This window comes from Jatropha curcas, chromosome 11 (genome assembly GCF_041381405.1).
Source record: "Jatropha curcas cultivar XTBG-Jc1 chromosome 11, XTBG_Jcur_1.0, whole genome shotgun sequence".
In the NCBI taxonomy this organism is placed as follows: Eukaryota; Viridiplantae; Streptophyta; class Magnoliopsida; order Malpighiales; family Euphorbiaceae; genus Jatropha; species Jatropha curcas.
The window spans coordinates 5,122,555-5,146,022 of record NC_143161.1 but is presented as its reverse complement, the minus strand read 5'-3'; the positions used below and the strand labels follow the sequence as shown (position 1 = coordinate 5,146,022).

The window sequence follows — 23,468 nt, the reverse complement described above, 5'->3', positions numbered from 1 at the left end:
TTTGTGTACTATTTACAAGAAGATTAAAAAAAATTTGGAGGAGTCATGGCCTCTTTAGCCTTGAGAAAGTCCGTCAATGGTTAGGTACGAGACAAAATACTTATAAAAAATGAAAATTCAAAATTCAAAACGACATATTCAAAAAAATATAAACATATTCATTGAATCCAAAAAATTAAAACAAGACAGCTTCAATTTTATCCTCAAAGAGTAAAGAAAGAATAAATTGGGCACATAAATTATATATATAAAAAAAAAACAATAATTAATCCAATACGCATAGTAGAATGTTTTTGTTCTGTTTGTTAGTCAATTAGTTGTTTTCATTTCCTTTTTTTTCAATTATAGTGAATTTCCTTAATTAACTCGTGAATTTAATTCAATTGAATAAAGATGATAACTTGAAAATGTTCATTAAAAACTACAAAAAAAAAAAAAAATTATTTAGGGGAAATTAAATTTTACTTGTCAATGAAAGCAACTTACATTAATTTGTCTGTAAGTATATAAAAAAATAATTTTTCTAAATTATATTTTATTAAATATTTGCAAACTTATTCTGCTAAACAATAAATATAACTATCTTCAAAAAGAAAAAAGAAAAAACAACAAACATATATACGTTTTGTCGTTGAATAGCTATCGTATTTATAACACGACAGAGGAAAAAACAATACTGTTGAATGCTAATTACAGTTTATATGTGGAATAATGCACATGGAAAATTAGAGTATTAGGTAAGGCCATTCTTCACCAAATCTTTTTTCAAACTTCACCTAATAAAATTCTTGACGGAATATTTTCGAAGAAGCACCACAAGTAAAAGGTTTGGAATTTTAATTATTATTAATTAAGATTAACAAATTTAATGATCAGTGTCCTCAAGGTAACATCTTGTTTTGTCCAATTAGGTGCATAATCTAAGATTAATTAAGCAGAAAAAACAAAACTTAAGTGGCTACTCAGGCTATAACTATTTATTTATTTATTAATTTATTTATTTTTGAGAAGAATGATCGAAGCTATTCTTACAATTAACAATAAACAATTAAAAATTTAATGGCATAGAAATCTTTTTATTTCTTATTTAAATTGTTACGTTATGGGTATTTTTAATTAAAATTATTTATTTCTTGATAAATAAATTATTGAATATTTTTATTTTTAAACCATAGGGAAAAGGATTTAAACCTTATTGCTAGACTATATCTACATTTACATTAAAAAAAATTATTGATTTATTCTAACATGAAAAATGTTATGTATGTATATTTCTCTTTGTTAGATTTTAATTTTTATCAGATATGCTCTTTTTAAAGTTTACATTGATTTTAAATGATTTATAAATTTTTCTTAATTTATTTTTGATAGTTGTGATTTTAAAAATATTTTTATGTTTAATTATTTTTTACTCGAGGAGGGCAAGGATCGATCAAAGAGCAAAAGCCCAACTAGGTCTCCACTTCCTTTAGCCCAAAACTATTAAAAAGCGGACATATCAGGTTCGTTTTGGCTTTTGGGCTCCGAATTGTACGATGCACCTGCTATGAGTACATATGCATATTATTGGTAGAGGTTGCATCTACTGCTTTTAGAGTTACGATGCAATAGATGAAACCTCCGCCAAACATTCACGTGGAATTAATCCTAAATAATTTCATATAAATCTCTTCTACCTTTGAATTCATGATGCACTGAATATAATATATATTAGAAAATTGTTTAAAAATTAACAAATTTATCAAATTGTGCCACTATCCAGTCCAATCCAATTAAAAAAAAAAAAAAAAAGAGAGAAGAATCGTAATAATTGAATTCACGCTGTTATAAATTTTTATTTAGAGTTTGAACTATAAATGGATCAAATCACTCACGTCGTTTAAAATTCAATTTATAAAATTCATGTTTTTATTAATTTAGTCTATAAATTGAATTATGAAATTGGTTTAAATAAGTTTATCTCAAGTCAAAATTACGTAGCAGCAAAGTACTACTTCAACTTGATTAATTTTTTAGCATACAGTCTGCAGCCATTATTTATAAGATAATACAGAGGTGTAACGTATTTTCGTGACCTTTTTGACAATTGGTACTCAAATTATAAAAAAACAATATATATATGATCGAGTCAGTTGCGTTCATACCCTATTTAGGTGATCAATGTTGAACAGCGGCTAACGCGTAATGGCTGGATGAATTGACCGCTGAGGCGCTGACATTTGTTCAGCATATGATTGCATGGATAGTTTACTAATGCCTATTCCAATTATTGCACTTCAATTTCAGAATTTTTATGAATTGATCCTTTCAAAAACTGGAGGATCAGCTCATTTTCTTTCTTAAATTTCTTTTTAGTTAATTTTTATATCTTTTTTCCTTTTTTTTCTTAGCAACGCATAAAATGAATTCGAATATAGATCTATTATCAGGTCGTATATACACTTATCAATAAGTTATATTTTGATGTGCTACTTAAATGAAACTTTTACAAAATCAAAATAATATTAATTATTTTATTTTAATATTATCTTTTTCTAGATATTTCCACTAATTTTTTTAATTATAAAGAATTAATTAAAAGTTATTTAGTCAATCACTTTTATTTTTTTCTAGAATTAAAGTAGTTTAATTACTATTTTAATTCTTATGAAAAGTCAAAAATATCAAAATTAACGGAATCGATACCGTTATTCTCACTTTGGCTATATGAAATTCTTTTTCTTTTTTTTAATTTTTTCATTAGTATTTTTCACTTTTTAATATGAGAATAATTTCATTTTGAGTTCATAGCGCTCATTTCCTTATATTTTTAGAAACCGGATTAATATATGTGTCTTATCACTTAAAATACCTTTTAAACCAATTTTTTTTTTATAATTTTACTAAACTGAGGGTGGGACCATAATAATAAAATTATTTAATAAGACACAATGTGGTGACTATTGGTGGTCCGTGGGAAAGTGATGGTACGGTTTTGGACGTTAGAATGTGTAGTTTTAATTTTTAATTTTTAATTTTTTTTATCATTCATTTTCAAATTAGATTTCAAAATTGTAAAAAGAGACGTTAAAATAGAAACAAGATGTCAACTGTTCCCCCAACACTTTCATTATCTTATATTCTTACTCCAGCCAAAAATTAAGAGATTTAAAATATATATATATATATATATATATATATATATATATATATATATATATATATATATATATATATTCTGATTGATTAATTAGTCAATTTGGTAATAACTGAATGATTTCAATTGATAACTTTTACATTATCAACTTATATATTTATTATTAATAAAATTAAAATAAAATTTACAGCTGTACTACATATTTTTATACCTTTGACTAGAGCAATCACAAAAATGGAGGTTCCTCCAAAAGCATAAGCAAGTGGAAAGGTAGGATTCGGTCATAGCAAGCAACTCACAGATCCTACGCGTAATGGACCCAAAGAAAGAGACAAAGCCCTACTGGGCTGACCTTCTTCTCTATATAAGCTGAGGGAGGATTTCCTTTCTTCTCCATCTTCACTATCAGTTCTGCATTCTTTAGCCTTCAAAAGCTTGGGGTTTTGTTGATTTGTTGCTAAAAAGTTAAAGTTTTCTTTTACCTGAAGTTCTTTTTGAAAAAGAAATGGCAATGACTCGAGTTCATAACGTTTTGATGTTGGTGTTGCTGCTGTTGAACACTGCATGCAATGCTCAACTAATCTCTACATTTTACGATAGTTCATGTCCAAATGCTCTCAGTACAATACGAACTTCTATCAGAAATTCAATTGCACGTGAACGGAGAATGGCTGCTTCTCTTATTCGTCTCCATTTTCATGATTGCTTTGTTCAGGTACCTACTCTAAACTCTCAAGTTGGTTTGTGTGTGTGTGTGTATATATATATCTCATGGATTCTCGTTCTGTAGGGCTGTGATGCCTCAGTTTTACTGGATGAGACTTCAACTATCGAGAGTGAAAAGACTGCACTGCCTAATTTCCAGTCTGCTAGAGGTTATGATATAATTGAGAAAGCAAAGGCTGAAGTAGAGAAAACATGTCCTGGTGTTGTTTCTTGTGCTGATATTCTTGCTGTAGCAGCAAAAGAGGCATCTTCATATGTATGTATTAATACCTGCTTCAATCTATTCTTAAGTTAATTGTATCAGAATCCAGTTTACAAAAGAAAAATTGCAGTAGTTCACTAATTATACATTTATTCTGAAAAATGTCAGGTGGGTGGTCCTTCTTGGACAGTATTGCTTGGAAGAAGAGACTCAACAACAGCTAGTCGAACTCTAGCAAATACTGAACTTCCTAGTTTTAAAGAAGGACTTGACAGTCTTATTTCTCGCTTTCAAAGTAAAGGCCTTGGTGCAAGGGATATGGTTGCTTTGTCAGGTAATTAATTAATTGATTAATCAGCAAACTAACTTAGTTAATATGTTTATTTAGCAAAATCATTCATTCTTGGCTTCTATATCATTGCAGGTTCTCACACCATAGGTCAAGCTCAATGCTTTACATTCCGCGATAGGATTTACAACAATGGGACTGATATCGATGCTGGATTTGCTAGCACGCGCCGCCGTTCTTGTCCAGCTGCCGGACTTGGCGGAGATGCAAATTTGGCTGCACTTGATTTGGTTACTCCAAATTCTTTTGACAACAATTATTTCAAGAACTTAATGCAAAAGAAAGGTCTTCTTGAATCAGATCAAGTACTGTTCAGTGGAGGATCTACAGATAGCATTGTTTCGGAATATAGCAGGAGTCCTGCAACTTTCAGTGCTGATTTTGCTTCTGCTATGGTTAAAATGGGAAATATTGATCCTCTAACTGGAACTGCTGGACAAATAAGGAGGATTTGCACTGCTGTTAACTAATCTATATACATATTTCCAAAAATTGCACCTTCAAGTTTCTGTTTCATAATTAATTAAATATATTGTATATGCATGTACTTTTGTTTCATGTTTCCTACAATTAATTTGTCATCAACTGTAAAGAAAATATATGTTTTTTTTTTCATTTATTCACTATTATTTGTAATTCATTTCATTAATTTATTTATTTTCCGCATTCAAGTCTCCCTTTAAATATATACCTCTAATCTAATTGCACTTTTTTGTTGATTATATATATATATATATTGTTTAAAATTAGCAATTTTATCTAATTGCACCATCATCGAGAGAGCTTTGACGCTGTCTAGCCTTGCTGCGGCTTCAGCTTCAAAGTTCTACCGCAAAATATTAATAACCCGCAACTGTAATTTATATCACCACCTTCTGACTATTTCTTATTCACACTCTATATTGGTCTATGTTGAATAGTGGATGGACTTACCATTTGAAAAAAAGATAAATAAATAAATAAATTAGTATTATAATTCTACTTACTAGATATTTTGTTATGTATTGAAAATAAAATTTTATACTTCGTACTTTTTTATTTTCAAAAATTAAAAAAATTTAATTGCTTGCTTTAATACCTAAACCTGTTTAACACTAAAAAATTACTATTACATTTTCACTAATTAGTGTTCTTCTTGATTCTTGATGCAAAATATATTATTGTAAAATTTGGTATTGACAATAGTAAGGACAAACTGAGCGGCTTAGCCTAACTCTTGTCGTCATGATTGTCAAAAGAACTACAAACGACTGGTCGTAAAAGATAAGTTACTGGCGCACGGTGAAAAATGCAGGATAGTGAAACTAATCGAGGAACTAGTGTGCAGAGCAGAAAATTTTTACTGAATATGTATTCTCTCCTCTCTTTCCTTTACCATGTTCGAATCCTTTGAATATAGAGGGATAAAATTACTAACAAAAGGCCGAGAAGCTACAACTACAAGCCTAACAGGTTTGACCACGAACACTTCTATGTTAAAAACTTAAGCTCTCATAGTTAATTACGCAAACATTATCTGTTTAATCTTTTAATTTCGTATTAGTGGATGTGAAGCAAAATTAACTTATCAATTAATTACTAGGTCATCTTGGCCTTGAATATTTATTTTTATTTTTTATTTTGTCATGCATTAGGAGATGTATTCAGCGATTATCCAAACTCGATATGCAGTCTATTTTCACGGATTCCAACTGTCTGTTTGATTATCGAGTTGAAAGCTTTACCATTTGCATCCAGAAATGAAAACCCGGAACAAGGAGAATAGAATATGATTTGGTCGTAACAATAATATTATAAAAGACTGACAGCGCCTACGCGTATAGTTTCTTTGAGTTGAAAGACTGGGACAAGCCTTACTGTATTGACCTTGTTATTGATCTCTATATAGCTAAAGAGCATCTCCCTTTCTTTCCCATCTTCAATATCAATTAATCATATCCCAATTGTGATTCCACTTCTTTATTTAAAACTTAGCTTCGTCTCTGAGAAAACAGAAAATGGCAATATTTCCTCCAGAAAAAACAGCTGCTTTCATGTTCATGTTGCTGCTATTTAACCTTGCATGCAATGCTCAACTTATCTCTACATTTTACGATAATTCATGTCCAAATGCTCTTAGTACAGTCCGGACTTCCATTAGGAGTTCAATTGCTCGAGAGCGAAGAATGGCTGCATCTCTCATTCGTCTTCACTTTCATGACTGATTTGTTCAGGTATATATAATTATAACATATCTATATTTGCTTTTAATTTTCTTCTCTTTAACGAAGAAGCATTAACTAATTAATGAATCTTCTGGTTGTGGTGGTTAGGGTTGTGATGCCTCAATCTTACTCAAAGAGACTTCCTCTATCCAGCGTGAAAGAACTGCTTTGCCAAATTTTGAGTCTGCTAGAGGTTATGAAGTAATCGACAAAGCAAAATCTGAAGCAGAGAAAATATGCCCTGGTGTTGTTTCTTGTGCTGATATTCTTGCTGTAGCTGCAAGAGATGCATCTGCATATGTAAGTTTATCTTCATCATTTCTAATTATTTCTATTCTGAGCTTAATTATATCAGAATCAATGTTTATCCATTAATTGTACATTTATCTCAGGTGGGTGGTCCATCTTGGACAGTACTGCTTGGCAGAAGAGATTCAACAACTGCAAGCAGAAGTCTGGCCAATAGCGAACTTCCTAGTTTTAAAGATGGTCTTGACAGCCTTATATCTCGCTTTCAGGGCAAAGGTCTTAGTGTCAGGGATATGGTTGCTCTATCAGGTAATTAATAATTCAGTTCAATTCTGCTGAGTAAACTAACTTGAAAATGCCCTTTAATTACCTTTATTTAACAAAATTTATTCTTAGCTTGAATGTTCTAAGAATAATCTTCTTTTCCAATAATTGCAGGTTCTCACACTATAGGTCAAGCGCAATGCTTTACATTTCGTGACAGGATTTACAACAATGGCACGAACATCGATGCAGGATTTGCTAGCACTCGCCGCCGTACTTGTCCAACTATTGGCGGCGATGCAAGATTGGCTCCACTTGATTTGGTTACACCTAATTCTTTTGACAATAATTATTTCAAGAATTTGATACAAAGGAAAGGTCTTCTTGAATCAGATCAAGTACTTTTTAGTGGAGGTTCCACTGATAGTATTGTTTCGGAATATAGTAGAAATCGTGCAACTTTTAGCTCTGATTTCGCTTCTGCTATGATCAAAATGGGAAATATTGATCCTCTAACTGGAAATGCTGGACAGATAAGGAGGATTTGCGGCGCTGTCAACTAGCTCTTGCAGTTCATACTCCCATGGGTTAATTCCCTTTTTTCCTATTTAATTTGTAATTTTGTTTGGTTGTTTCACAATTTGTCATTCTTTAGACCTTCCATCAAGTGTAAAGCAAAAATGTCTTACTCGTTTATTCATTAATTTTCAGTTGTAGTTCACTTCATTAATTTGAACTTTTACTTGTTTAATTGATTGAGTGGAATTGGAGGATCTGCAGAAACAAATGCCACTTATTCTTTTATTCATCAAATTTTAGTTGTTAAGTGATATAAGATTTTAACATAGCTACACTAGCATAAAATAAGCCTTTTCCTTTGTCGGACTTCAAAATATATTAAACTAAATTAAATTAAACATCAGGGAACACCAGTTTCCAAAAAAAAAAAAAAAAAAAAAAAACCGTTGCTGTTTCAATTCCTGCAAAGTGAGCGCAATAGAGGGATAAACCTGCAATCTTACTTGTTTAGCAATTTAATGGTATCACTGCTATCCCCTAACCAGCAAAATCTCCATACCATATCAGTGAAGCAAGCAGAAAGAAAGCTATGGGGGCCAATTTTTCCCTCTAGCATAATGAGTAAAGCAAGTATGAGGACAACTATGCCTAAACAAGCTACAAATCCATATGTTCTGTTGTTTTACAAGCAAGGAGTATTTCTCCCAGGGCTGTTAACAATTAGATTGATCAGAAATAGCCACACCTTCATAAAAGTGAAGCTGAAAATTTACAGATGCTATGTGAAAGATTGATGACAAACAAACTGGCAGATTGGCAGGGAATTAACTTCCAACTCACGTGCTTCCGGGAGCATCACTTCCTGCCGTTGGCTTCCGATTTAAATAACGAATTACAGCATCTTCTACCCTGTTCAGTTATCAAATCAAACCAGAGGTCAAATGTTTCATTGAGCTGTCATGCGGACCAATAAAAGGAAGCGTGTGTTTTAAGATCAAATTAGACTTATAAAGGCTTGATTAACTCTGCATCAGGAAGTTCCTTGCAAGGACACCCTCATAAAGAAAACATGTTCATGCAAATAACTAATTCTGTAATTTTACATATCTCGTATCTGTAAGTCAATAACAGGCTTGAACAGCATCTAGGAAATGGTATGTCAAGTAGCGGAACCAAAATTCACATTAGCTGTCCTACAACACAAGTTATGTTTCAAGATTGGACATAATATTATCTCTCTCCTAAATATAAGGTAAATCCTAAAAAGGCTAATATCAAGTTGATGTGAAAATTTTCAGATACCATGCGTATGGATGCATAAAGCAGTAATGATTAAAAGAAGTGGAAGAAAGAAGTTTCAAAAGAAATAAACAGTTGTCAAGCTCACCATGGTTGGTTGAAGAAATCTGCACGTCGCTCTTTCTCAGCACTTCGACTGGCTTCCCCAGCTACAAGCTTCAAATCCTTACTTTGAGATTCAATCAATGCATTAATAAATTCCACAGGCGATTGACTAAACCCAAGGAAGAATGCCCGCCTCCTACGATGTTCATGAATTTTTCTTATAGCAGCACATATTGCTTCATCGCAAGTATCAATTTCTTTGTTCTTCTCTGCATTTGCCAACAAAGCAGACAACTCTCGCTGTATTGGAAAAGGGACATCAACCACCACGTCATAGCATGCAGTTCCAGCTGGGCTATTCCCTGAAAGCTTTATCTTATGCTCCAAAACTATTGGTTGAGGAGGAGCTAAATGCTGAGATATCTTCTGTGAAACCATGGTAAATTTCATCTTAGCTTCCCCGAATACTTTCTGAAGAGGTGGATCACAATTGAAGAAAGAAGGGTCCTCTGGATTCTGCAACTTCCTAGCCTTCACATAGTGCCAGATTGCAGCTATTATCCTTGGACGGGTGTCAACCTCAATACCAAGAACTTCCATCAAAGCAGGAGAGAGCTTATATTTCTCAGGCGCATAGTACATTTCCAACCGTATAGTCACTGTGAACTCTTTATCCCCCTTTCTCTTCACTTCAAAACCCTCATGAGGAGCAGGTGTTCGAGAATGCTCCCACACAATCATATGATTATCAGGATATAATCTCTGATCCAACATGATAGTCACTCTCTTGAAAAAAGATGAGAACTTTGGGTACAAAGGGTTTGATTTCTGAACTACTCCAGGCTGATCAGGATCTATCCCATCTTCCAAGATTCTCCCAACAATCTTAAGAGTCCATGATGGAGGCTCGGCATTTGGCTTCTTAGGAATTGTTCTGGTCTGATTAGCAAACGTGTTGAAAACATAAATTCGAAGTGTTTTTTGAACACAAGGAGGGTTTTTAAGTGCCTCCTGAATGTCAACCTTCTTTCTAACCAAAGCAGCATCAACACGAGCCTCAAACTCAAGAAGCTGTGTATACAATGCAGATTCTGGAAGAATCGCTGCCACTCTATCTTGTAGCTGCTTCTCCGGAAGCTTCTGCTTCTTCCTACGAGCGGCAGGGGTTAGATCCATAGTTTTCAATGGGGAAACCAGGCTTCCCATGGGAACACCAGGAGGTCGTACGGGGGGTTTCTGAGGTAGCCGCTTGACATTAAAATTACCAGGAGTTGAAAACGAAGGTGAAGATGTACCTAAGTTGGCTAAGGCAGCAGTTTGGGCCTGGCTCAGGGTCATTCCCTGAGCCTGTAACTGTGCTTGAAATTGAGCATGCACTGCTTGGGCCTGCGCTTGTGCGTGAGCCTGTTGTGCTTTAAAATGTGCCTGAGCATTGGCCTGCGCTTGGGTCAGCTGGTACTGACCCTGAAAGCCAGTGCCAAGTTGCCCCTGAGACTGTGACTGTGACAATGCTTGGTTGATGGGCATCGATGGATTGACCATCCCTGAATTACCAAAGGGTGATGAAGATTGCCCAAGGCTCTTGGGTGGGTTATTATTGTTATTATTCACAGACATAGTTAGCACTATAACTCTATCTAACAAATTACTCTTAAGAATGATAAAAAAATCAAAATTCAAAGGCTCACATATGCATAGTCAAAATAAGTTATCAAAGCTAAAGAGCCAACTAATACTACGCAATCTAAAACAAGCTCGACCCAAACCCTAAAACCCAGCTGCACCAAAGTAATCAAACTCACAAAAGAATCAAAAACCTTGAGTTTAGAACAGCAACAAAATGGGAACTAGAATCCCATTTAATACACGTTTGAGATGCAAATTTTGGGGAATTCAAATGAATGATTAGCCCGGAATTCCAAAAAATGGATTCCCAAGAATGACTAGAATTTGTAAAACCTTAATATTCGCTAGTATTCAAATTCCTATATTAGCATCGATCGAGCGTCTAACCTTTGCTAGTCCAACCAAAAACTACCCACGCCCAGCACAGCTCCGTCTTCTAAACAGACCCAACCTACAGATCGAATCAAACACAAAGAAATTAGACTCTTTAACACAAATACAGATACCCGATGCACATAACAAGTAAAAAGAGAGCGAGAGGGAGAAAGCATACCGGGAGAAACAAGCGGGCAGTTGCTCAGCTCTGCTGGGTGTGCAAATTTGAGAGAGAGAGAAGGCAGACCGAAATTTCCTAACCTAGTTGTTGAAATTCTATAATGGGCTAGGCTAGACGTAATAAGAAGATTTCCTGTACGGTGTCGTTTTAGTTGAGGCAGAAATCCGATGTCGGTTTGGCTCTCCACGTAGCAGAATAAAATATTTGAAGTATGACATGAAATGAAAATTTTCATTCTCAGGTAAGCAATTTTCACTATATATGTATATATTACATTGTGGAGAGAGATAAAAACTCAAAGAAAACTAAAATTTCTGGTTATAAAAAAAATATTATTTATTTTAAAACTCTTTTTCTATGTGTTTTATACTCTTTTTGGATAAACTTCTATATATTCAGTAAATGGGACCATCTATATTTCAATCCAATAAAAAAAGTTTTTTTTTTAATTATTATTGTTTAATGTATAGATTATATAATATAGGTAAAATCCTTTCCATATTTTTCTGTGAATCTATCTTAAATGGATAATTAAAAAATTAGTATTGGAATCTTATTAATTTTTATACTTTAATGTCTAAATTTTATTTGTTTTTCAATTAATTCCATTACACTAAATATATATTTTAACTATAGTCAACGAAAACAAAGTTTATAATTATTCCTGTCGCAACAATACATCAAATGTTAGAAGGATTGTAGTTATGATGCAAAGGACTGACACACGTTTAAGCACACACTAAAATGTCTCATTTCATTTTCAAACCAAATACATTGTAGATAGGTGTCCCTTTCCCTTGAAAAGCAAGTTGATATATTCAGAAAATGTGGTGATTATCTATATCTACAGTATTAATTGATATTAATACAAATATTATATACAGTATCTAGATTAAGAATTTCTTTAATCAGAATTAATTACGTAATTAATCAAGATCATAAGGTTTCACATTGCCAATAATTAATTACTAATATATATCCAAAAGAATGGCGGAGTCTGAAATAATTAATCTGAACATAATAAATTATTAAATAAGGTTTAATAAAATATGATCTCATGTTTGGTGACCTGATATAAGTGACTGAATAGCACTGGAAAGGTTGGTAACAGCCATAGCAAGATTGGCCATTCCTTGTCGATTCACTTCGTTTCTGGTTTCTTCAAGCTGAAGCCTGCGTTGTTCAAACTCCATCAGTTCTTGATGTCGTTTCTCTTTCTTCTCTTCACAGTTTCTGATCGTTTGAGCTAAGATTGAAGCACTGTGCTTGATGCTTGCACCAATATTATTGTTCTTCATTCTCCTTCGTTTAGAGCCGCCGCTGTCATGTTTATCGCTTGACTCCGTTGCAGATGATTCTGATCCTTCTACAAACCATAAATAAACGAACATATATACATGTATAAACATTCACATGCATTAATACAATTTTTTCAAAAAAATTGATTGTTTAGTTCATAAGAAATCTAATTTTTATATTTTATACTCAAAAAATTTATATTTATATAAAACAATAATTTTTTTAATAAAAAAACAAAGATGCTAAAAAATTTAAAAAGAAAAAAAAGAAAGGGAGAGACAGTATATTGAAAGAGAATCCCATGAACTTTTGGGAAGAAGAGGATGTGAGGCCCCTAGTACTTCTTGGAGTACAACTGGTGAGAACTGAAAAGATCAGGTCTTGAGTAGCATGTGGTCTCAGCCTTGCAGCCAGTGTTGTACAGTTAATTCAGGAATACCCTTTGCAGCTCTCAGTCAGTCCACATTTTGACTTACCATTATTATTTTACAAATATATTATAATTTACATCTCCATTAGACACTAAAAAAATTATTTTCTTTTCAGAGATTTTGTGAAATTTAAGGCTAGAATTACTTTATGGACATCGTAGTATTTTTATTGAAGTGCCATAACAAAGAATGATGATTAAGTGTTTCTAACAGTTGGCTACTGGCTTGCATGATTGCATTCGACCGTCTGGTTTTTATTATTAAATAAACCAAAATTAAACCAATGTCGGCTCAATTACATTTCCAAATCTTTTCTCTGCTCAAAAAGCATGGTATTTCATAAATGCAATCATACTATAGACTATAGGGTAATAATTCTATATATTAAGCACAAATAATGTCACACTGAGCTTATACATTAGGGTTTCTGATGCTTTCTAATATTTATACCCTTCATGCAAGATTATATACTCATCAACTATAATAAATATATTAAGGGTATATTTATAAAAAGACTAATCATCCGGAGATATTAATAGAAGACCAAACGTTATAAACTCAGAGGATTTAATACTGCTAGGTTAGTCATTCAATAATTCAAGTCAACTGCTCGATGTTAAAACTCATATGAACATAGTGATTTCAGCATATTAAAATGAACTAAATACATTTCATGTTATTTTTTATTAAAAATATTTTTATTTTTCTATCAAAATTAAATGGAAGTATTATAGTACGAGAGAGATTATTACTAGTAATAGCAGGAACGGAATAATATAAACAGTACAGTAGAAAGAGAGAGAAAGACTGATAAGAGTTTTTCAAACCTGTAAGTTTGACCAAAATAATTTCATAACCCAAAGGCCACAACAAACAAAAAAGTTCTCATTTAGGACATGACACTGACATTGTAACAATACTACTACTGCAAAAAAGATACAAAGTACCTGATAACGCCGGCCGATCCATCAAAGCCTCCGGCACTACTTCCCGGAGGGTCACCGGAGAAACTGGAACATCAGCAACAACTGTAACTTGCTGTTGCTGTTGCTGTTGGGGTGATACTACGACGTTTTGTTGCGTAATGTTAGTGTATCTTCTTTGAACAACTTGATTGAGAGCCTCAAAGACTTCAAGAGACATGTTGGAAGGGAGATTATAGTACTTTCGCTGGTGTCTTTCCATCGTCCAATAAGAAGGGAAAGAATCAGAGCCGTCGGATCTTGATTGATATTCCCGGACTTTTTTGTAGTCGCGGAGGAGATTATCCCATTTGTCATTGCATTGGTTCTGGCTACGGTAGCAACCATGGGCCCAACAGTAGTTCTCTACCCATTTCCACCGGAGCTCGCCGGGTTTAGAGGTTGAAGGAACGGTGGGTTTGGAACGGCGCTCGTCGTCTAGTTTTTTGGCGGTGATAAGAGTTAGGGTTTCTTGGATTGTCCAGTTGCCCTTACGATATTCGCGGTTGCTGCTGGTGGGCGTGGTGGTGGTGGTGGCGGAGAAAGGAAGGAGGGGAAGGTGTGACGGTGGTTGTGGTTGTGGTTGTGGTTGTGGTGGTGGTGGGATTGAAGTTGGAGGTTGGGACATATGGTATAGGCATATGAGAGAGGAGTGAGGGAAAGAGTAAAGAAGAGAGAGAGAGAGAGAGAGAGAGAGGGAGAGGAGGATGTTGTGGTGGTGGAGGTGATGGTGGAGGTGGTGATGGTGGTGGGGAGGAGAGAATTTTGTTGTTTAGTTTGTCACAGAAGCAGAGACAGGAGAAAGGATTGTTTCCTTTTCCTGTTTCATCATTCAAAGTGTGTTTTCTGGACTGAAAGTCCATTTATCTATAACAAATTTAATTTTTGTGTTTTAGATTGCATATTTTTCTTCATTGTACTGTCTCCCTCACTCTTTTGTTTTTCTTTATCTAGCCAGACTATTACTCTTTTTTTTTTTAGTAAATAAACATTTTTATTTATGTAAAATAAACAATTAAGAATCCCACACACAAAATTTACATATATATTAATTTTAACTTTTTATTATGAAATATATATATATTTCATAGATTTTGTAAAATGTATAGATATTATATTTCATTAATTCAAAACCACAGTAAATTAATAAATATGTATACATATTTATAGTTATATTTTTTTTAATATCAAAATTTTGAAAACTTTATATAAAAAAAAAGGATACATTTTAAGTTTTAGATAAATTCTCCATCTCTAAAATGAAAGTGTGAAACAAATTCAAAGTGATACATATGATTCACCTGTTCATAATTATATGCATTCTTCTTACTATTATGTGCACTATTTAAATAACTCTTCAAGTTAAATTTATCCACGTGGCATGCATATATTAGTACAGGACAATTTAAAAAAAGAAAAAAAAAACTCAGTCAAGCCTATAATACCACGTACAAATCAAACTAATGAAATTTAAGATTGAATCAAAAATTAAAATTTATATTGAAATTGAATCGGTTCAAAATTCAACGGTTTCACTGTTAACTGTGACTGAAATCATCTATTTATTATTACGTTCCCAGTAGTTTTAGTTTGAACGGTTAAAAAAAGTATTGTAAAAAAAAAAAATTTACAAATAAATTTCCACTTTATTTTTCATTTTGTTATATTTCTTTAAAACAAAATTTTAATCTTTGTCAATACTACTGTTTATTATTAGTTTTTTACTATTATTTATTCATACTACAAACTAAAAAAAATGTTAAAAAACTTTAAAAATTATATTTATTTTAAATTGATTATAAATTAGAATCAACTGGTTCTAAAATTATCCAAAAAATACCTAAAAAAAGTGATTTATTTTCGATTTTACTTATTTAAAGTTGAAACTAGCAACTTTTAACATCAAAATTGAGATTTTTTTTTAGGTTAAAATGGAGAGTTTGGAAGCGTGGGCAATACCTGTGTTTATTTTATAATTAATTGAAAATTAAAAAATCCTGCAAAATGAAATTGACAAATTAACGAAGAAAAAGAGAAAGAATTGGAGGAAACTATAGGATAACGAATAGGTGAATCATTACTTTACACCGTCCGGTCTTAAAAGAAGACCACGTAATAAAGTACCTTAAGAAAGAGATCACGTGGCAACATCATACGGAGAGATCTTCTGCACAATCCTTCTTTCTGCCCCATTATAACACGCTCATTTGGCATCCAATCTCACTAAAACAAAATAATGAATTTTCTATTAATCTCCTTATTATTATTATTATTATTAAATTCACTAAAAAGAAGCAAATTATCGTTATTAAGTTCATTGGTTAAATACAGATAACTCTCAACCATATGAGAGGCAAACTGAAATAACTTTTCTTTTATTAGGATTTCGGAGCCACGGCCCTTTGGCTCCTATGTCGGTCGTCACTGCTTATTTAGGTTTTATTCGTTTATAAAAAATATTTTCCAGATTTTCTATGTTTAAATTGCTTAAAAAAATTATCTATGAATTTTTTATATTTGAAGTGTGTAGAAAAAATTATCTATGGAAAATACTTTTCAGACATGCTATTAATTAGGCCATTATTACCGGCTACCACCACTAAATATTTTTATAATTTTGTAAATTAAAAATATTAATATTTTTAATTAAATTTTTAATATAGCAGATCAAACTCCAGGCTATGAATTATTTAGAAAATATTTTTAAAAGATAACTTATTTTTTGAAAACAAACGAAATCTTAAAAGGTTATGTATTTTCTTGTAGCTAAAACATCACCTATTTTTAATTTAAAAAAAAAAAAACAAATTGGATTATTTAATGAATGAATATTGACATTTTGATAGCTTCCACTCCCTTGTCCCATTCTAATGTATTTGGACAGTAGCGGAGCTTTTTCCCTTTTCTTGAGAGTTGAGGCAGGGACAGGTTTGGCCTTGACATAATGACTTTGATAATCACAAAAGTCTTTTCTTCAATCTTTCACCTTGACTTTCAGTTTTCAATATCTAATTGATTCTTCGTTCACATCAAACCTAAAAATTATGAATCTTCAATCAAAAAAAAAAAGTTATAAATTTAAAATAAAAGAAAAATAAACAAAGCCTCCAGAGTATCTAAAAACACTTTCTTTCAATTACAGTCAAAAGGAAGGAAACAAAGATTTAGAGATTTTAAGTTTGAATTCCTAACTGCTTGCACTTGCAGCATGAGCCATAAACAGCTATAAGATCGAGTCTGATACAGGGAGAATTTACATAATAAATAAATCAAGGTACCACTTGAGAATTCTGAGCAACACTCTGGAGAGAGCAAGCAAAAGTGAAGAAAATATGGATGTAGATAATTCCCATTCAAATTTCTTCGCAGCAAAATTCATAAGCTGCTTATGGCGGATTTTCATTCCCAAGCAACTAACATCATAGAATTGGCCAGCCCTGACTCTCCAAAAGTTAATTTACTTTCATAATCCAGAGTCTTTGCTCCTGGGATTGCTTGTGTCAAACGAAATGGCCTTCTACTGGCTTCTTCTAGTTGAGAAACGCAGAATGACCATAGCAGCTATTGGAAAAAAGGAAATGTCAAATTCAGAAATTTACGCAAGATAAAAGTTAAATTAGTTATACTGCTCAAGCTTAGTGCATAACAAGAAAAATATCCCCACTAATCAATTACATAATATGCCTTGGAGAAAATAACATTTTGAACGTACTTGAAATTAGTCCTAGAAAGACTAGTTAGCATGTCCATGCATTCTAGATGGTTTCATCTGATCTGAAAGATACAGAGAGCATCTGAGCATGACCCAGGAGGAAGAAAAAAAAGGAGGTAATGTTATCCTCCTACTAGTTAAGGTTGGTGATTTTAGCAGCTACAAGCTCACAAGAAAATGATGGTACATAGAAAAGGGCAGTTCCGTGTCCTCCTAATAGATGGAGTCATAGCTTGACACATGTATATCCAAGAATGAGAAAAAGAGAAACATCTCCTTCCACAAGCCCAACATAATAATCTTCATTTGAACCAACCTGGCTCACTGACATATAAGCATTAACTCAACATGTTCAAGTTCCCTGCCACTTGTTACCTGTCCAAGTCCTCCATAGCAAGTTTACTTAACATTTGGAGCAAATGGATGTTAGTATCCAAACATTTTTTGGGTGCAACTCGAGCTACCCCGAAAACATGTTGGAATTTGAAAACAAAATAAGCAAATAATATTTCCTAACACAGAAGATCTGATGAAAAGTCAGAAGTTGAATGGGGGAGAACATAGAAAGAGTTCAGAGTTAATAATGGAATATTAGGACAAGAAGCATAAGCATTCTTACTTGTACTGGATCAGTTTTTAGGAAATGTCTTTGGACCCTGCGTCCATCAGGGAGACGAAGTCCAACCCTGCACATAAGGCTACTGTCACCTTTGGGTTCTTCAGGCAGTGGTGGATACGTGGGTTTTTTAATTGAGTATGTATCTTCCCCCTTTTCAGCCGTAGTTGCACCTTTATTGTCAGAAGCCATCACATTTGAGTCTTTCATGCCATCCAGAGAAGCAGCCAATGCCCGTTGCACTTCCTCATCTTCTTTATTAGTAGCATTTGAGGATGCTGCAGGAAATGCACGTATTTAGGTATCACACATGCATAGTGACACAGAAGCAGACACATAGGCATAGACACAGAATGAAACCACACATGACCTCACAGCTATACAAAAAGCATCCACATGGACATGCATGTGAGTGTACAACACTACCTCAAAATGTCCAAAAACTTAAAGTCAATTTAAAAAAATATCTCATCTCCTCTCAACCTTGTATTACTACAATTCACCAGTTTCTGTCAGCAGAAAGAAGCTCCCAGGTATGAAATATATAATAAAAGAAATTCAATGGACACTTTTCTTTTGACCAAAGCGTCACCTTCCTAAGCACAGTGTCATCAGTTTTGCCCCAATATAGCAAATTGGATATAACCATGCCGTTGAAAACCTGTCAGTCGCACCTTACATTGTTATTCACAGTAGAATTTCACCAATAATACATAAGAATCCCAGGATAAGGATAATGAACAAATAGGAAGCAGAGCACCAATGGTATAAGAATCAGTGCATATGCGTAAAATAACCCATATATAACTCTCCATGCCAAGCAGCAAATAAGACATTCAAAAACATGGTATAAATTAACAAGAGCCATAATTCACCTGTGTTTTTCTGTGGCGCCTGAGAACTTCCCCTTGGACGTTTATGTGACAGAGTTAAGTGATGCTCCCTCGGGCCACCATCCAAGAATGGCACTAGATCCTGCAATTGCAAGTATTTTTATTCTAATCAACAGAAAAACATTAAAATTTTGAGGCCTTTTTCACATCACATTTTGTTTTCACGATCACACTGATAAGGTATAAAAATTATAAATCAACATAACAAATACCTCTAGCAAACTCTCAGGCTGTATCATTCCACTCCATGCACGCATCTTTTGTCCTGTTATGGGGTCAATGACAAGCACCACAGGAATAGAATCCAATTTGTAATAGGTGCAGACTTTCTTGCCTTCACTTGTATCATCATAAACCTAAGTCCATTGACATGACTCATAATAATGTTGCAGTAATGCTAAAGTTCGAAAGTTATCAACAACAAAAATATTTATTTAGATTTTCAAACATATTTATTTAGACTCTCCACAAGCACTACCATAGATGACAACTTAAGACGTAAAAATAAATTACAACTAATTACAATTTAAATGAATCAACTATTAGTGTGTTCCTTTCTTGGCTGATAAATCTGTTCTTCCTCAGCAATCTCCATTTAAAAAAAATTAAATTAATTTTTTTAAAAAAATTGTTGCATATTATTGATCTATAAAAAGGCTGCTATGAAGCAGCACAGTAAGAATTCTTTTTCCACACAATCAAATGACTTAGATACATAAAATGAAGCACAAACTAACCTGCCAAAAGATAAAATTAGTACTGATGGTTTGAGCAACAGCTTCATTTGCCCATGTATCCCGATTAAGCTTGCAAAAATATCGCATACAAATCATAATTGAGAGGACATTAAACATAATGAAAAACTTCAAATAAAATGGGCACATATTCCAAAAACTACCATATGGGAGCTGAACTCTTTTGTGGATTGTAAATTCACCAGGAGCCATTTGTCCTGAACAGAAGCAGCACCTTTGGCCTGGAATTCAAAAAACTCCATGAGTTTCATATCAAATTGGTTTCAATAGGCATAAGAACAAAGGATGTCAAAATTTTGTGATACACATTAAGGTTACCAGTAACCACATATATCACACAGCAAGAAACTTAAAAAGAAAAAAAATTCCCTTGCCTTTTCAAATGAACCCTGGAACATGAGACGAAATGGAGGACTATACAAAGATGCAAGATTATCCCGGGGGTTTTCCGCTGTTGAGGTAGCACCTTGGTCTGATTCCCAAACCCCAGGGCGTTTCATTTCCTCTTCAAAGTTGCGAAAAGCAATCAGTGAACCGGATTCTTGTGGAGGATATCCTGTCCTATATGCTCTAAATGAACAAAAGAGAAAGCAACCATAATGTGAAAAGGAAAAACTGTTGAGCAAAAGATTCAGGGAAGAAAGAAAAACTAGGAAGTACAGATCTGGATAATAGCATTTCAACTGAACTCACTCTATCAGAACCAGCTGACATAAGCAAAATGAAAGGAAAAAAAAAGAGCAGAACAGAAACAGTGTTTTATGCAGTATAGGTGAAAGGCTAACAAGTCACTTGAAATGTAAGATAACACTCAAAATTAGAAGACTATCAGAAACTTATGGCATAGAAATGCAAGAAACAAGAAAATCATTCAGTTCCTCAATTCCGTCAAATACTTTCCAATCCATTATACACCTCACCACACTTTGAAAGAAATGCAGTACAAGAAACTAAATACTTGAAACAAGTCTTTAAGTCTTTGAGATTCAAATTTAATTACATGAATATTTTAGAGATAGAATGATGGCGCGCGAGCAAGGGCACATGCTTCACATAAAAGTAGTATCAACTAAAAACAGAGATGCGCATGCGTGCATAAACATACACCGCACTTGAAGTAGTATCAACTAAAACAAAGGAATAAAAATGCCACATTGCTGAGTAAACTTTCAAGCAACAGGGTTTATAGTCTCTCTCTCTTTCTCTCTCTCTCTCTCTCTCTCTCTCTCTCTCTCTCAAGTGTGCACAGCACTTGAAGTAGTATCAACAGGGATTATAATCTCTCTCTCTCTCTCTCTCACACACACACACAAAAGTGTGCACAGCACTTGAAGTAGTATCAACTAAAAACAGGAAATAAAAATGCCATGTTGTTGAGTAAGCTTTTGAGCAACAAGGTTTACAATCATTCTCAAAATTTTCTTTCTTTCAAATTCAATACCTTGCTACTAATATAAATTGAAACAATAGTCATAAATCAAGTGTGCACAGCACTTGAAGTAGTATCAACAGGGTTTATAATCTCTCTCTCTCTCACAAAAGTGTGCACAGCACTTGAAGTAGTATCAACTAAAAACAGGAAATAAAAATGCCATGTTGTTGAGTAAGCTTTTGAGCAACAAGGTTTACAATCATTCTCAAAATTTTCTTTCTTTCAAATTCAATACCTTGCTACTAATATAAATTGAAACAATAATCATAAAATAAGTGAAACAAAGATATTTGAATATACATTGTTAACATACCTATAAAACATTGCATCATCATAGAGAGTATCCCTCACAACTGGCAAAGGAGCACGCACTTCCTCTCCACCATCTTGTCCAACATTTTTATTTTCATCGTCCTTCACTCCACTGAATCAATGTATGACAACCAGGAAAAAATAAAAGGCATTGTATTCAAAATCAAAATAATTACATCCTAACATACCCAGCATTTTCATCAGCCCAGGGATTAGCATTTTCAGTGGGGGGAGAATGTGATGCAGATGCAACTGGCCCAACATCATTGCCAACATAGAACAGCTGAAGTGCTTCCTCAAGCTTCCAACTAGTGGCCTGTTCCATTCCAGCATACCAGTATGGAATTCCAATCAGTATAAGAACGAAACCAATAGTTTAAAGTCAATACTGGCATTCCCCCGTTGAGTTCCATATGCCAACAGTAGCAAAGAGATGTTTCCAACAACAATAAGATCGTTAATCCTTCCAATAATACCAAATTTCTCAGAACTAGAGTACATGTTTCATTACTAATATCCCTCAATGCAGACAACGTTCAATCTAATCATGGATCTTCTCAATCTTGGACAGGCGCTAGTAGCTCCATCAAACACCAGCTCGTTGCAACTACAAACTTTAGGCTAGTGAAAACAACAAACTCCTTACTGCAACTTTAGTAAAATGCCACACTAACTAATCAAAGTTCCCTGGAGAATCCATTATCAACAAGATCATTCAATAAAATCCCCTCAATTCCTAAAATCTACTAAATCCGGCAACCCCAGAACCCAAAACTTCATTAGCAACAAAAATAACAATTTTTTTAGCAATACGCACTTCAAAAAGTAGGGAAATTAATATGCTTTTGACCTCAATAAACCACCTATTCTAAGACTTGCTCATAATCAAACAGAGGTTCAGCTCAACAATAAGCAAGAAAAGAATGAAATTTTAAACACCAATACATACACATAAATATGATCGCCGAATATGTAGATACCTGCAAGAACTGTCTAGCGGTCTCGGCAGTTTGGCCAACGGCGATCTCGAGAAAGGAAGAGACCATGTTCTGCTCATCATTGGCGGATAACATTGCCTCCATGGTTAAAAAACACCCAAATCCAAACCCTAATTAGCAGATAAAAGGCTCCAATTTTTGCTTGCAATTTCAATTTCCCAGAAAAATTCAGCTCATATCTAGGGTTTAGAGAGAAAAAAGAAGTAAGAGAAGAAAAGAGAAAAGCTCAAAATGCGAAGCTTTATAACTTTCTGCAAAAGAATTAAAAAAGATACTTCAAGAACTGGTTTTCAAATTGTTTATATGTAAAGGTGAAAGTAAAAGAAAACTGAGAAGACAACTGTGCAGCCGAACCGATTCTAGACAAAACGGATAGATATTTCTGTAATTTTATTTTTTTTTTACTTTTCTTATGTTAATTAATACACTATAATCTATTTTTGTTATATTAATTTTTATTTTAGAAAAAGTTAGTTTCACCATAAACATTTCGTCTAATTATTACTTTTTTGTAAGCATTTTGTAGTTGGACTAATTCATAATTATTTTAATCATTTTTAATTATGTAATTTATTGTGCAAATGAATATTTTAATTTATTGATAACAAGTCAAAAATTATATTGTTTTTTTGTGTAAATTAATTTAAATATAACTTTTAATACTTTTTTTTGAAGTGGAATACTTTTAAAATTTATGTTTTTATTTTTTTTAAGCATAAAATAAAAATTGTATGAGTATTAAGGAAATGTAAAAGAACATTGCCAAATAAATTATGGATAATATAGTAATTTTAATTAATAAAAAAGTGCAATCGGAGTGTAGTTAAGAATTGTTGAGTCGTTTAAATTTTGGAATATTGAGTGAAAAATAGAGAAAGGAAAT

At 33.2% G+C, this 23,468-nt stretch overlaps 4 protein-coding genes and 1 pseudogene across 7 annotated transcripts in view; 2 read left to right on the top strand and 3 right to left on the bottom strand.

Moving 5' to 3' along the window:
• Positions 1-3,388: 3,388 nt before the first annotated feature.
• On the top strand, positions 3,389-5,049 carry LOC105634215 (lignin-forming anionic peroxidase). Its single transcript, XM_012217042.4, has 4 exons — positions 3,389-3,851; positions 3,927-4,118; positions 4,233-4,398; positions 4,489-5,049. Exons 1-4 carry the CDS (start codon positions 3,642-3,644, stop codon positions 4,881-4,883), a joined length of 963 nt encoding a protein of 320 aa, XP_012072432.1. The 5' UTR covers positions 3,389-3,641; the 3' UTR covers positions 4,884-5,049.
• A 1,313-nt stretch (positions 5,050-6,362) lies between these two features.
• LOC105634214 (lignin-forming anionic peroxidase-like) lies at positions 6,363-8,141 on the top strand (annotated as a pseudogene). Its single transcript, XR_016318795.1, has 4 exons — positions 6,363-6,626; positions 6,726-6,917; positions 7,010-7,175; positions 7,305-8,141. The product of XR_016318795.1 is annotated as a lignin-forming anionic peroxidase-like (transcript).
• A 100-nt stretch (positions 8,142-8,241) lies between these two features.
• Positions 8,242-11,326, bottom strand: CHC1 (SWIB/MDM2 domain superfamily protein). Its single transcript, XM_012217040.4, has 3 exons — positions 11,173-11,326; positions 9,037-11,070; positions 8,242-8,558 (listed from the first exon to the last, which is right to left on the bottom strand). Exons 2-3 carry the CDS (start codon positions 10,608-10,610, stop codon positions 8,486-8,488), a joined length of 1,647 nt encoding a protein of 548 aa, XP_012072430.1. The 5' UTR covers positions 10,611-11,070; positions 11,173-11,326; the 3' UTR covers positions 8,242-8,485.
• Positions 11,327-12,074: 748 nt separating this feature from the next.
• Positions 12,075-14,722, bottom strand: LOC105634212 (uncharacterized). The gene is made up of 2 exons (XM_012217039.4): positions 13,853-14,722; positions 12,075-12,541 (listed from the first exon to the last, which is right to left on the bottom strand). The coding sequence occupies exons 1-2, from the start codon at positions 14,493-14,495 to the stop codon at positions 12,231-12,233; spliced, it is 954 nt and encodes a 317-aa protein (XP_012072429.1). The 5' UTR covers positions 14,496-14,722; the 3' UTR covers positions 12,075-12,230.
• Positions 14,723-16,980: 2,258 nt separating this feature from the next.
• The window catches only part of LOC105634211 (UBX domain-containing protein), an 8,037-nt gene continuing 1,549 nt past the window's right edge, over positions 16,981-23,468 (bottom strand). The window contains exons 1-10 of one of the 3 annotated variants that reach the window (XM_012217037.3): positions 22,568-22,910; positions 21,776-21,903; positions 21,589-21,699; positions 20,218-20,413; positions 19,987-20,064; positions 19,826-19,894; positions 19,301-19,444; positions 19,071-19,170; positions 18,199-18,473; positions 16,981-17,428 (exon numbers count right to left, since the gene is read on the bottom strand). In XM_012217037.3, the coding sequence (XP_012072427.1) occupies positions 17,267-17,428; positions 18,199-18,473; positions 19,071-19,170; positions 19,301-19,444; positions 19,826-19,894; positions 19,987-20,064; positions 20,218-20,413; positions 21,589-21,699; positions 21,776-21,903; positions 22,568-22,669 (1,365 nt within the window). In that variant the 5' untranslated portion in view covers positions 22,670-22,910 and the 3' untranslated portion in view covers positions 16,981-17,266. Of the gene's footprint in view, positions 17,429-18,198; positions 18,474-19,070; positions 19,171-19,300; positions 19,445-19,825; positions 19,895-19,986; positions 20,065-20,217; positions 20,414-21,588; positions 21,700-21,775; positions 21,904-22,181; positions 22,195-22,567; positions 22,913-23,468 lie in introns of those variants that run through there. The other 2 variants (XM_089716382.1, XM_012217038.3) reach the window with 2 other exon arrangements.